Here is a 14,496-nt window from a genome sequence, read left to right on the forward strand (position 1 = left end):
GCCGTTGTGCAATCGACTCCACTACTAGCCAGCATGTCTTGATACACCTGATGGCATAGTACGTACTGGTGAATAATGTACACACAGACCACGGCACCAGTATACCTGCGAGAGCGGCAAAGTCCATTTTTACAGTCAAGGCCGTGCGATGCGCACGTGTATGTGTGTTAGTGGTTTAGCACGGTAACTCGATAACTCGGTACTACAAGTATTAGGTCTCGAAGAGAACTCAAAATTCGATTGGATAGTCCGCTCTACGAAGCGGCTATATGTATAGCGGACCCTGTGGGATTATGGTGAAACTTTTTTTCCTCGACGTAAATTTGGGATCTCAACCCAAACAAGAGGGCAGTGATTACAAATGGTACGAAGATAGTATGGGGGGTAGTGATTACAAATTACTTAAAATTTTCGCCGCCGATTACGAATCACGTTAGTCTCGGAGCTTACGACTTTACAAGTTGCGGATATAATGTACTTTTACGAATTACGTTAATTTTTGAGGAGGCTGCCTACGGATTACGAAGACTAAAAAGGCCTGAAATTTACGAAAAAGGGCATGCAGGCCCTCAAACAAGGCCTTTATCCCGGAGAGAAACCACCACTCTACCGCTCGTACAAACAAACGTTGCCCCACTAGAGAAGTCTGACCAGGAGGCTAGTCAGTTCCACTGTTTTAAAGGTTACAGACTATATTTATCAGACAATAAATTTGTAAAGTACAAAGTTCAAACTAAAGTGCGCAGCGACTGTGCCAGTTGGAACAGACTGGAAAGACGAGATGCTGACCGTCCTGCTTGGCGTGTGTTTGGTCATAGTGTCAGTCGCCATGCTTCTACAGGCCACTGCCAGGCGAAGGTAAGACTAAGAATGAAGGACGCTGTTTCTGTACCCAGACCCTGGAAGCCGAACTCGTTTCGGGCCGCTAACCCATTCCCTCCTTTCCCCGCCTGTCTAAATTACCGCTACGGGGCTAGGGCCGGACAAATTCTCCTGGGCTAAACTTGACTCCCCCGTAGCGGTAATTAAGACAGACGGGGAAAGGGATCTTAGCTGCCGAAGGAAAACGGCTTACGGCCCGATACTAGTTTGGCACCCAGGGTACTGTTTCTATAAATCCAACAATGATCTACCAACAAGAACACTAGCATCAAACAAATACTTAATTGCATTTACTGTAGGTGTGCAAAGGTTAGGTGTAACAGGTTGCTCCGTGTAATATGCGGCAGCTGTCACCGTACCTCATTCGCAGACTTTTTTATAGCCTGGTGTCAAGTCTATCGCGGTTGGGTCGGATTATCTTCGGGGCTGCAGACACTTTTCCACGCCCGACCAAGCAAGGCTCCCCGGTAGTTTTTGAACGACAGGAGTACAGGTAGCCTGGCTGTGGGTGTCCATATGAAATGACTTCTCATTATCTATTGCATTGCTCTATATACGCCTACATTGTACCAGCGCTCAGTCCTTTTCGGCAAGCTCTCAAGCATTCTCAAACATAACCAGGATAACAAAAAACAAAATCGCATATAATCGCTACCCAGGCAACCTCCTCCTTCCCCACCCAGAAACACACACACACACACACACACACACACACACATACATACGTTGGTTATTACCTGCGAAGCTAGTGTGTTACAACAGAGGGCGGTAATACAGGCTATATACAGCGGCAAATTAGTAACAAAACGATTCAAGTTATAAAACGTTGGTCATACTTTGGTCATACTTTGGTCACTTTGGTCACCGTAAATGCCCCCCCCCCCCCCACATACACACCTTTTCCGAAATGGACCAGGTGAAGCTCCGCTGGGGCAAGGTCCACTTCCGTGCCTCCACGTCACCTTGGAGTTTTCCCAGAGCCCCTGTTGGTTCACTTCGTGTCACAACTTGTGCTGTGTTGTTCATGAGAAGTTTCAAGACGACAAAGCAAGAGTATTCTTGTTGACGAATCTTTCAGATATTGACATTTACTGCTATTTAATAGCACTTTTTTGGCCAAAGGTACGCGAGGCATCTCTTTATTTGGGTACCGCCAATAATCAGCCAGAACCAGCCTACGCACAAAACAAGCAACCGTTTTCCGTCAGTGACATCACATTCTTACTCACAGATGTCAGTATGCTGTGGGATAGGATTGATTCAACTACATCAAAAGGATGACCAGCTGCAGAAATTTGGCTTTGAAAATCGCATTGTATGCCTTTGATAGGTTGTTCGACCTTGAATGATACCCTTTGTGTCGTGTGTCGTATGAATCGATATGGTGCTCCGCTCAGAACCAAGAGGTCCCGAGTTCGAATCCTACCATGCTACTGAACTTGTGCCCTTGGGAAAAGCACTTAAAACGACTCTCCTCACTTAACCCTAAACAGTACACCTGGGGTCCGCGCGGACCCCAGCACTATATATGCTGTAATATCTTTTTTGTTTCTAAAGATTTTTTTCTGAAATTTTAGGTAATTGTCACCCACAAAGTTGTCTCTCAATACAGTGCAGAAAACTCCGTTTCTACCATTTATAAAAAAAATTATATCTAATTTTCTTTTGGGGTCCGCGCGGACCCCAGCCGGTTTTCGATCACAATGGATACACTGGCGTTCTTATACATTACCTTATTTCTGTTTTTATATGTTTTTATGCACTCATCGTATGTCTACCAAGTTTTCAGAGAATGGTGTAGTAATAGAATTAAATTTTGATAACTTTGGTGTAATTATGACGTCATATGACGTCAGAGCTAATAATATAGTCCGCCATATTGGATTTTGACCAATGACGTAATCAAATTAGCATATTCTATGCATATTAAATGATTTAACTTATATTTAATTATGTAAGATGTTATTAATGTTGGAAAAGAAGTGTAATTTAATATAAAACTAATATAACATTTTTATGTTTAAACCAAAATTACTTCTATTTTCAAAAAAACTGCCTGCTAGAAACCCGTTGCCATGGCAACACAAAAAACATCAACTTACTAGTATTAAACTAATATGAGCTTTTTTCCAGAGACATTTTAGGAAAGGTCTCCAAATTTGATACTTCTAGCGCAAGCCGTTTAGCCGCTATCTGAGATCAAAGTTGGGCCTCAAAAGCCCCTTCAGTCTGAAATGGGTTTAAAAATCGGGTATTTCTTCTTGTCTTCTTTTCTTCACCAAAAAGTAGAAAAAGTTCAAAATGTATGATTTTTGTATTTTGAAACAATTGAGCTGGTAGCATGTTGATAATTTCTAAAAATTAGCAAAAAAACTGTTCTGGGGTCCGCGCGGACCCCAGGTGTACAGATTAATCAGTCCGGGAAGGTGTTCTGTTGAGGGTTAAACTGAAAATGAGCATTATGTATTGTCCTCTGAGTTGGTGGCGGCATAAATGTAGGTCACCTGAGGTCACTGGGGCGGGTTCACGTTCTATCTGGGTCACAGGCAGGGAAGAGGTGTTTTTATGCGCGTCACCAGAGGTCATTGGAACACAAGTTATTTTTGGATTTTTAAGAAGAGAATCGGGTTCTATATGGGTCACCCAAGGTCATATGCGGGTGATTATTGGGTCGTTTAATGTATGGATTGGGATGAATAAATACCCGGTTTTGACTCCATTTGCGACATTACGGCGTCATAAGGAATGTGGAATGGAGCATTCTGATTGGACAACGTCACCCGGCTCTATGATAATTGGATTTAAAAAATAATTCCCCAGGAGACCAGGTGAACCTCCGTTGGAGCGAGGTCCGCTTCCGTACCTGGGCGTCGCCCTGGAGTTCTCCCAGAATCCCCTGGGCTTCATCACCTCCCGGTGGAAGAAGTATGGCGACGTCTTCACCGTGCGGCTGGCCGGACACTACACAACATTCGTACTGGATCCGCACTCTCTCACACATGCTATCAGGAACAGTAGGTCAGTGTGTGTGTGTGTGTGTGTGTGTGTATGTGTGTGTGTGTGTGTGTGTGTACAGGTCACAACAAAACAAGATGAACGGATACAGTTAACAGATACAAAAGAGACTAACTCTGGTTATACAATATCAGGAAAGTCCATCTGTGTTGGTAATTACATGTTTAGAGTTAAAAGGTTTGATCCAACACAGAGAGTTCTCTAACCTATAGAGCTTTCCACCAGTTACTCCGGTCTTCCTCAGTAGAATGACCCAGCTGAGGCTTGTCACGTGGCTTCTTTGAAGTGTGACGTCAACACTGGGTCAAAGGTATCTGGTAGACAATGTCCATTGTTTACGGTTACCGTAGTAGCATCATAGCAGACGACCAGACAGCCATTTGTGGGCATCCAAATTCCATTTCAGCGAGAAAATCTGTCTGATATTGACATTTAATGCCCGATTACTCCAATTTTTGTTATCATTTCGTACCTCAAGCGTTTATTCTGCTTGTATCAAGTTATTTTACTAGTAATTTTGTCTGCATGATACATCTTTGCCCATGCTGCCAACAGTGTTACAACTTCACGGAGATTTGCGACCTATGGACTCTTGTTGCTGTTATATTTTAGGGTTCTGGACTTTCGACTGTTTTCGTTGGAGTTGGGTAGCCGCGCTTTCGGCACGACGAACCTCTACGGCACGTCACGTGACTGGATCCGAGTCGACAGCGATGCGCTATACCACAAGGAACTACAAGGGCAAAATCTGGATAAAGTTACAGACGTATGTATACATTCTTACAATATATCAATCTGTGAAAATTTCTGGTAAAAATTTTTTTCTTAATTTGTCAAGTATCTGAAGTGAGGAGATTCATTTAAAACGTGACCGAAAAGTAGGCGTCTATATATCACTGTCATATAAAGGACAATCTACGAAAATGTATCTCGTCACAGTCGACTTTGCTCCTTACCTACTCCTAACCTTGGAGGGAGCCTGGCCAGTTTTCAGGGAGGCTATATTTTCGGTCCAGTCAGAAGCTCTAAGGAAGGTGTCTGATAGACACCGAAGCGTCATGCCCGAAGTCAGTTCGAGGCTCAAAGGTCTACTTTTTGGTCCGCTGTTTATCTAAAGGTCCAAGATTTTTCTTTTAAAAAATGGACTGATTCGTGTCACCAGCGGGGCTGCAATCGTATAAAAACTGCTTACTTTGTCATTGAATAAAAAGTTATCTCTGATTTTTTCTTTAAAATCCTCTCAAAAAGCAGGAAATGCTATTTCAGAAGGTTCATTTTTCATAATTTCCAGGGGAGCATGCCCACTAACCCCCCCCCCCCTTCAAAATCCTGGCTACGAGCATGAGGTACATGTAAACACTTAGGTGAGACAATCTTATTTGTGTAGAAGAAAACTCTGGAACCTGTATATACTTGATGGAACTATTTCCGAACGTCCGTCCCACTGTTGCAGGTGATGATGGGTAACCTCCAGTCTGCCATGTTAGCCGCCACGGACGTGCAGCAGGAGTGGAACAGAGGAGAGCTGTGGGCTTTTGTCTACAGGATCATGTTCAGCGGTAAGCGTGGTCAAATACATGTTTGTACATCGATGTCCCTATTAAACGACAGAAAATATGTAAATATTGTACAGGAAATGCAGTGGAGGATGACATGCACTTTTTTGTCATTGCCCTCATTATAGCACCGAAAGAGATAAGTTATTTGAAATGGTCACCAAAATGTTCCCTAGCTTTATTCACCTTCCCAGCCTACAAAAAACTGCATTTCTATTAACATCTCCCAATTCATACATCTCACAAAATGCCGGCCATTTCATACTCCACTGCACAAGGAAAAGAAATCAAACCCAACAATAACTACAAAATTAATATATATCTTAAGTAGCACTAGCATTACTTATAATCATTTTGACTGTTTATTTTTGTTATCATGTTCTTGCAATTAGCCCTCGGACATGAATTTGCAATACATTCCCACTAATTAAAAGAGTTTTTTCATCGACAATATTGCTATATATTGTATCTTAAAGAAAAAAAATAGCACAGCCGTTTAGAAATAATAAAACCTTTAACGTCAATCGTTACAACTTAATTGTCTCTTCTTTTGTATCTAATTTTTACGTATTTAGTGTTTATGATTTTGTCAGTATGGTGGCTTTGAGAAAGAACACCTTTTTTATTTACTTATTAAGATAATAGTTCACCACAAAACAAGGCTCATGGGAGCCACTTAAATGCTTTGGGTTACTGTACAGCCAGTGAGGACATATGTTTGTTGACTTAAAAGTTTAAGGTGAAATCCATGTGGGGAACCATCACGTGGTAGCTTGTTCCATAGTGATGTTGTTCTAGGAAAGAAGTTTTCAGCGTGGAACTTCCTCCTAAGAGGTGGTGTATGGAGAAAGAAAGGGTGATTTGCTTCCGTAAAAGTTGCAAAGCGAGGTGGAGGCACTAGCCTATTTTATCATACCATGGAGGTAGAAAAAGAGAAGGAGGGAGCTCAAAATTTCTGCCTTTTGTCCGATGTTGGCCGCGGGCGTCAAAACTGTAATTGGCACGAACTTTTTTTCTACCTCCATGATCATACGGTCTACTGTGTTGGAAAATCATTATGGCAAATAAATAAATAGATAAACATTTTGCGTTTAACAGCATCTTTCAATACGCTGTTCGGGAGACACTTGGAGGACAGAGATGAGACGGCCAGACTGGTCCACTCCATGCAGGAGTTTCAGAAGTACGACAAACGGTTCCCAGAGATCATTTCGAACGTGCCGTGGTGGCTTCTGGGACACACCAGGAAACATTATGAATATCTGAAGGTTTGTTACATGTCCTTTTGCAGTCCAAAACGTGTACCATTCCAAAACGTGTACCATTCCAAAACGTGTACCATTCCAAAACGTGGTCCATTACAAAACATGTTTTGAAATAACATTAATTGGAATGTATTTTTTTTGTAACTGTTACTAGTATTTCAAAACGGTATCTATTTCAAAGCATTTCGTAATCTTTTTTGTTCTAACCTAAACCCTAATCTATACACATACGTACACATATATACAGACAGACAGACAGACAGACAGACAAGTACTTACTTGACAGATAACACAGTTTGATTTGATTCGTATAGAAAGGTAGGTAAACTACCAAACTTCAGCCAGACTTATGTTTAGAGAAGAAAAACATGTTGTTTTTGCTCAGATTCCTCTTCTACAAACACAAAAGGTCAATGACCTAAACCAGACGTCCGTGATCATGGTAACTAGTGTTTTGGTTTACATAATGTTGCAATTTTATAGCAGGAGGTATTTAGACATCTGTCACCATATATATGAATGTACTGGAGTAAGAATTAACAGAGCAGACCAAATGCGAAGGTAAACATTATGTATTTGCTTTGCAAATGTTACCTTTCTAGTTTGTTTTGGTTTTCCACGAAACATGTCAAGCAAATTACTTGGGCATTATGTTTTCTTGTGTATTTAGTCCATGGTGACTCCGGCCGAGCTCTGTCAGCGGGGCGTATCTGAGTTTATTCGGCTGCGGCAGGAGATCTACACCGACGGGAACCTGTCTGCTGACGAGAAGGCGGCCCTGAACTTCGGAACCATGTGGGCTTCGTTGGTAAGAATTAATTCATATGCAATGCAACTTCAGGGCGGTAAAATTGGATTTTCAAAGTCAATTTTCTGGTCAAAATGTTTGCGTTGAATCAATCCTATCCCATAGCATGCTGACTTCGGAGGCAGAACTGTGATGTCGCTGATGAAAAACAGTTACTTGTTTTCTATCTAGCCCTCCCAACTTGGCAGGAGGATTCGTGGGGTTGGAGGAAGCAGGGAAAAAAGGGATTCCTCATGTAGCTTGTTTAAGGGCTTTTTCAAACGCCTCAATTATGAAATAAAGACGAAAATGAGTAAAGATATGGTAATAATTGACAAGTCCAGAATAATTTTCATTTTCCTGACTGCCTTTACCATCCTAAAATAAATATTTTACAAAAGATAGAAAACTTTCACTCGGATGGGACGTAAAGATGGAGGTCTTGTGTTTGAGGAAAGCAACATCACAAATATCCTAAAGAATTCACCACATTTAAGCTTAGAAGAACACTGATTCTTTCATAGCGTCAATGGGTAATACCTTGCAGTTATAATGAATGAACTTTATTGCTCAACAATCGTACAAGGTACAATGTATGGCAGTAATACAACAATACTACAAAACTTTACTTACTACAAACTAATATCTAAACAGTATTTGAGTTACCATATGGTCATGCATTGAGGATATGTTCTCGCTTATGGAATAAAGTGTGCAAAAATTGGCCTACGTACTAAGCAGATATGGTAGTTAGACACGACAATAATTCATGGAATGTATCGTACTGTGTACCAGATTGGGTGAATTACAGATGCTTCGAATTCAGACCCTTGCTATTCAGGTCAACAAATTTGTAACCTCCTCCCAATTTATTCCCTAGCTGCAAAGAGAGAGTAGCCGGTCCTCCAATAACAACAAGGTAAAGACACATGCACACCGCCTTTGGCAAGTCTATGTCTATAATAAGTTTTTCAAGGATGGATTTTGTGACCACAACACTCCCTTCTCTTTCCGCCCCAGAGTAACACGGTCCCCGCCGCCTTCTGGACCCTGTACCACCTGCTGAAGGATCCGGTCGCCATGGCCGCCGTCAGGGCCGAGGTAGACCAGGTAAAGACTAACACTAACTTTACCAAGGTCACAGTTCCTTAAGCAACTCGTTATTCTGTGAAGAAGGTCAATGACTTCCGCGGAGTATTGGAATCAAACCTGTCAGCACGTTCGCATCTGTAATGTACGATCCCTTTAATTTGCTGCACTGGAATTCGAATGTAGTTTGACATGTCATCTGCTAGTATACGCTAGGTGATGCCCGTTGTTTTTCTATTATACCGTGCCAGTGGTATTTCCGAAAACACACCTATTTGTTCATGATATTCATATGTTATACATAGAATTTCTGGTGTGCACTTGCAGTTCACTTTCGTACATGGATTCGCAATGCGGATTTGCAACGAGAGAAACACTTTGCTCATGTGCAATCATTAAAGCGTTTGAAAATACAGATCCCTTCATGTGCTGAACTATTTAATCATTGTTTTGTTCTCTCTAGCTTTTAAAGGAGACCGGGCAGAGCTTGGAAAATGTGAAGGAGGGCGGCAAGATCATCCACGTGACCAGACAGCAGTTGAACGACATGAGATGCCTCGGTGTGTGTTGTTTGTTTGGTGTGGAAATGTTAAGTATTATCGCTGCTGAAAGCGTACTCATTGATAAGATCTAGGGGAAAATGTGCTGCTTCCGGTTTCACGACGGTGTTTTCAAAGTTTCTTCTAATTTATGTGTATATTGGCTTGTATATTTCAGTTGTTATATTTGTACTATCTTATAATGGGCGACAGGAAGAATAGTGATGTATCACTAATGGTAGTAAACAAAGTTATCAACACGGAAATTGGGTAAACGTGAAGGTCCCACAATATAACCGGGGCAAACAGAAATCAGAGATACACATGGGTGAATTCAGGAAGCCGAAGATTGCATGAGCGACCGTCCAAACAGGTCATGTGACTGGACGAGGGTGTTGTTGCATGACGGGTAGTCAGTGGCGACCTTGGTCCAATTGCTTGTTGTTAAACGAAGGTACTAGGACAATTCAAATTTTAAAAAAAAATCAAACTTGTTACTCCGTGAAGGAGGTCAGGACCTCCGGACGGAGTGTTGTGAACGGCTGGTTTTTCGTGTTCGCAGTCAAAACACTGGGTTCTCTTTGTGTAATCGGCACGCAATTTTATACGCCGTCTGCGGGCATGCCCGTGTTGATGCACGAATGTGTATTTTTGCTGTTGCTGCTTTCGCGGTCAATGTAATATTGCAGATGCACCCCTACAATTACGAGGCTAATTGGAATGGTCCAGAAAAACGCGTTGTTTGGAATAGCAGTGGGGGGGGGGTGGAATTTCATGCAGAGGTGCGGAGGGTCGATAAGTGGTACCATAGATGTTGGCAGCCAAAACGCATTTTTCCGTACGTAGCATTTCTGTGTAATTTGGCATGTGGTGTGCCATTATGCCCGTGGTGATGCACGTCTTTTATTTTTACCCTAGCAGTTTTGATATTGGAGTAAATGCTTATTTTTGAAACATCCCTATAATGTCGTTGAAATGGTTTTGCCCGGGTATCTGACCGGCGGCAGTAACACTCGCGCTTGCTGGCCGCATGGCCAGTCGCGCTTAATAAGTAACAGGCACGGTAAGACGGTGGGGCTGTCTTTGTTACTAGTGACACGACCATGATAGATAATAATAGTCCGATCTTTATGTGAATGCAAAGATTGTGTGTTTGTAATTAAAATGAACTTCGAACTTGAAGCACAGTATCTTTACACGCCCTAGGAGCAGTAATGGATTTGGGTCTTTTTATGTTTTATCATTGTGACGCGCCCTCATTGTATTAACCGTTGCCTAATGTCTGCACAGTAGGTCTGGCGTTGACGCTTGGGATTATTTTAGTTGCAAAAGATAAAAATTCACGGAGGATTGTCACCTATGGCTTCTTGTTTATTGTTGATACAGGTAGTGCCATCAACGAGGCATTGCGCATGTGCAGTGCTTCTATCATCATCCGCGTGGCTACAGAAGACGCCGAGCTGGCCCTGGAGTCCGGCAGTACCTTCCGCATCCGCAAGGGGGACAGGGTGGGACTGTTTCCTGGGTTTCTGCACATGGACCCTGAAGTGTACGACGATCCCGAGGTATGTCTCTTATTACAGGTGTTTCACGATGTTTTTATGATAAAATGCATGGCTTCACTTCCACTAGCTTTAGACGGTGATCGCTGGGCGCACTCAGAATGGACCTATACCATTATTACGTCACAGTTTGTTTACCGCAATGAATGCCGGTCAATCGACGTTTATATTGTACAGGGGTGCGTAGCGCGGTGTGTGTTTGTGTAGCGTTAGCCTAATATAAGGTTTTTAATACAGTACTGCTTTCGTCTAATGTCACAACTAAATCACCCATGCGGCATGTAATGCTGTGTCAACGCAACTAGACGCAGCAAAAACCAGAAAATACCTTACTTTGAAAACTTTGAAATTATCTTTTTTCTTTAACTGACCGTTCTAGAATGTTCTTTAGAACAGGTAAACAAACTGTGACGTAATAATGTGATAGGTCCATTGGATTTGTGACACCCTTGATTTCCTATTGTTCCTATGATTTACAATTAGAATTGCCTTAATTTTTCATTAATGCCTTAACAATTTTTTCCAGTTCCTTTGCATGTGATAAGTGTCCGCCGGTTCTGTCAGTTCATTTTAGCGACAATAAAGAACAGTGATTGATTCACTCCTAACGTCCGGAAGTAATGTTCGTAATTTACCCTGAAGTAGAGTTTGATTTGTAAATTTGATTACCTGGATGTTTATCCTTCATTAACCTTGATTTTGTAATAGGAATATGTCGTTTAAGTATTAACACAACAAAGTAAGGCATATGAAATATCGTATGAAAATCGCGATATGTCAACTTTTTGGTAGGTAAGTGGTCGCAGCCTCTACTTAAAAAATTATGGAATGATCTTATTAGATTCTGCATTTTCGTATCTATCTATCTATCTATTTATTTATTCTTTGTGATATCCCAGTTTTAAAAAAAGATTAACATAACCGGTGACTATCACCCTTCAGTAAATATGTGAACCCAGAGACCAGACAGTAAGACCAGAATGGTCCTTTCGCATCCAGAACCGGTTAACCTTGCATATCCGGTTCTATACCGGTACCTAAATGTGAAAGGATTAGGCATGGTTCTGGATACTTATATATATATAATATATGTAGATATTTGCCCTGAGGCACTGTTCCGGATACGCGACAGTGAAATATCCAGAATAGTGCCTGGCCATTATTCTGGATAAATTACCGTTCGAATTCCGGATACAACACACCGTTACTATTGTGGTAGTTTGATAACGTCTCTCACCTTTTTCTTCAGACCTTTAAGTACGACCGTTTTCTTGAGGACGGTGAGGAGAAGACCGGGTTCTACAAGAACGGCCGGAAGTTACGTCACTACCTGCTGCCCTTCGGCCATGGTGTCAGCATGTGTCCGGGTCGGTTCTTCGCGCTGAACGAGATCAAACAGTTCATCACCATCGTGGTCTGCTACTTCCACATGGAGTTACTGGAGAAACAGACCCCGGCCATGGACCAGTCACGGGCGGGACTGGGCACTCTGGCACCTCTGAAGGATTGCCTGTTCCGCTATAGGCTCAAGTAGCGCCTGTTACTAGTATATATATCCAGAACCGTGCATATCTACGATATATCGATTTTCCTACTCACAACCAGGTAGGGCTTGAAATTCATTTTTGAGAATAGGTGCACTGGTGCACCAAACCTAAAAAAATTCACAATATTTTTTGGGGAGTGCACCATATAAAATTGTAGATCTTACTGCTCCTCTTCTGAGCTTTTACAAAGATTTTATTATTTTTTTCTGATACTTAGGGACCAATAATATCCGGTACACTGTTACACACTTCTAATGTTAAAAATTCCTACAAAAATGTTTGGGTGCAGCAGTGCACCCACAGAAACAATGAGGTGCACGACACCAATTTTGGTTGCACTAAGGTGCACATGCACCCAGTATTTCGAGCCCTGACCAGCGGGATTCTTCCTACTTTGTTTATGTTTCGATGTCTATCAGACACCTTCCTCAGAGCCACCTACATCGGCTATATATAGCGGCGAGAAGCAGAACTCCAGTCAGACGCTTTGAGGAAGGCTTCTGATAGACACCGAAACATAAGCAAGGTAGGAAATAGCCCTAGTCATGTATTAACTCCCTATATCCTTATATACCTATGTTCTACCAACCTGATGAAACTTATTTGCCGTGCCTATCTAGTTCTATGGCTAAAAAAGTTAGGATCAAGCACGGTTCTGGATATTCTCTACGTATTCAAAAACGTATATTTGCCCCAGACACGGTTCTGGATGCCATGCATAGACTATCCAGAATCCGAATTGTTCTAGATAAAACACGATTGTAGATTCAGTAGGCTGTGTGTGTGAGAGAGTCTGCCAACGGCAACTGACAATTACGCTTAATGGTAATTCTGGGAGGGCCAAAAAACTTGATGGCCCTTGCAGGAGTGCCCAAAACTCTTTATCGTGAATTGATGTGTTCTTGGAAGGTTTTAGAGAGTTAATTATACTGCATGCATTATATTCATGGAATGCCACAATAGCAAAACTTATCTACGGACACCGGCACAGCCTGACGCTACATTGTGACTTTACGTAATCTGACGCTCAAACTAGCCATGCGAATTAATTTGTCAGAAACGTTAAACGATAGATTCAAAATAATTCTGTTAGGCAGGCAAATTTTTCATGATGAATTCGGCGACGCCATACATTTTCTACGTGACGTCAACGACGCCATGTGTTATCATAAGTAAACCTGACGTCAGCGACGCAGTGAATAGTCAAACTGACGTCACAAGATTCTCTGTTGCCGCATACATTTAGTGGGGTGTAATATTGCGTGCTAATTAAATAAAATAAAACAAAAATCATAAATGGTCATGTAATTACCATGTAGCGGAGAAAATATGTCGAAATCTACTGCAATATTGGTTGTCATTTAGGATGTACCGGTGTCTAGGGATTTCGACCTTCCACGTGATATCGCCCTCCCCTGATGAGTTTTCTTATCCGATCTAAAATCTTTATCTTGGGTTTCAAAACGCTTTACTGTAAATCTAGGCGGTTCTACAACGCTTAAGGTCAACTTCAAAAACACTGGCAACTTTCCTACGACACATATATAAAGCAGCTCTGTTTCTGATTTTCGACCGGCTAGATTTGTCTAGATATATATGACCCAGCTTGCCATGACGTCATTTGACCTACATGTATAACCTTTCTGAATTTAAGCTTTGTCCTAGAACTGAAGAATTGACCTAATTCTTCTTCTTCTTCTTCTTCTTCTTCTTTAATACTCTCTAACCACCCCTACTGGGGTATCACTGAGGAGGGGGGGGGTGCGACGGACTATGGCTGTGCGGCCAGAAGCCCGGCCTTGAAGGCCTTCACTGTCTGGGCTTTTACAAGCTGGCCCGGCAATTTGTTCCACTCATTTATCGTTCTTGGAAAAAAAGAAAATCTAAAACAGTCTGATTTGGCAGGTATTGCTTGATATTTATATTCATGACTTCCTCTGGTACGCCTATGGGCAGGTTTGAGGTATTGTTCCATTTGAATATTAATGTGTCCATGAGCAATTTTATATAAAGATATCAAGCGAGCGGTTCTCCTTCTGTCAACAAGTAACGGCCACTGGAGGCGCTTTAGCATGTCAGAAACACTACTGGTATAGTCATAATCACTAACAGCCATTCGCGCCGCCCTTCGTTGGACTCGCTCCAACGCCTGGGAACCACCGATGGTGTGGGGATCCCATACAGTCGCACAGTACTCCAGGTGTGGGCGTACAAGTGTTCTGTAGCATGTTGATTTGACACGAGGAGGACAGTG

At 42.0% G+C, this 14,496-nt stretch overlaps 1 protein-coding gene across 1 annotated transcript; it reads left to right on the plus strand.

The window, feature by feature from the left end:
* The first annotated feature begins 781 nt into the window (after positions 1–781).
* On the plus strand, positions 782–12,256 carry LOC109463792 (cholesterol 7-alpha-monooxygenase-like). The gene is made up of 10 exons (XM_019760656.1): positions 782–858; positions 3,703–3,900; positions 4,510–4,663; positions 5,351–5,456; positions 6,552–6,721; positions 7,389–7,526; positions 8,526–8,615; positions 9,058–9,154; positions 10,520–10,698; positions 11,945–12,256. Exons 1-10 carry the CDS (start codon positions 782–784, stop codon positions 12,227–12,229), a joined length of 1,494 nt encoding a protein of 497 aa, XP_019616215.1. The 3' UTR covers positions 12,230–12,256.
* Positions 12,257–14,496: the final 2,240 nt, after the last annotated feature.

This window comes from Branchiostoma belcheri, unplaced genomic scaffold (assembly GCF_001625305.1).
Source record: "Branchiostoma belcheri isolate BF01 breed outbred unplaced genomic scaffold, Haploidv18h27 scaffold13, whole genome shotgun sequence".
NCBI lineage: Eukaryota > Metazoa > Chordata > Leptocardii > Amphioxiformes > Branchiostomatidae > Branchiostoma > Branchiostoma belcheri.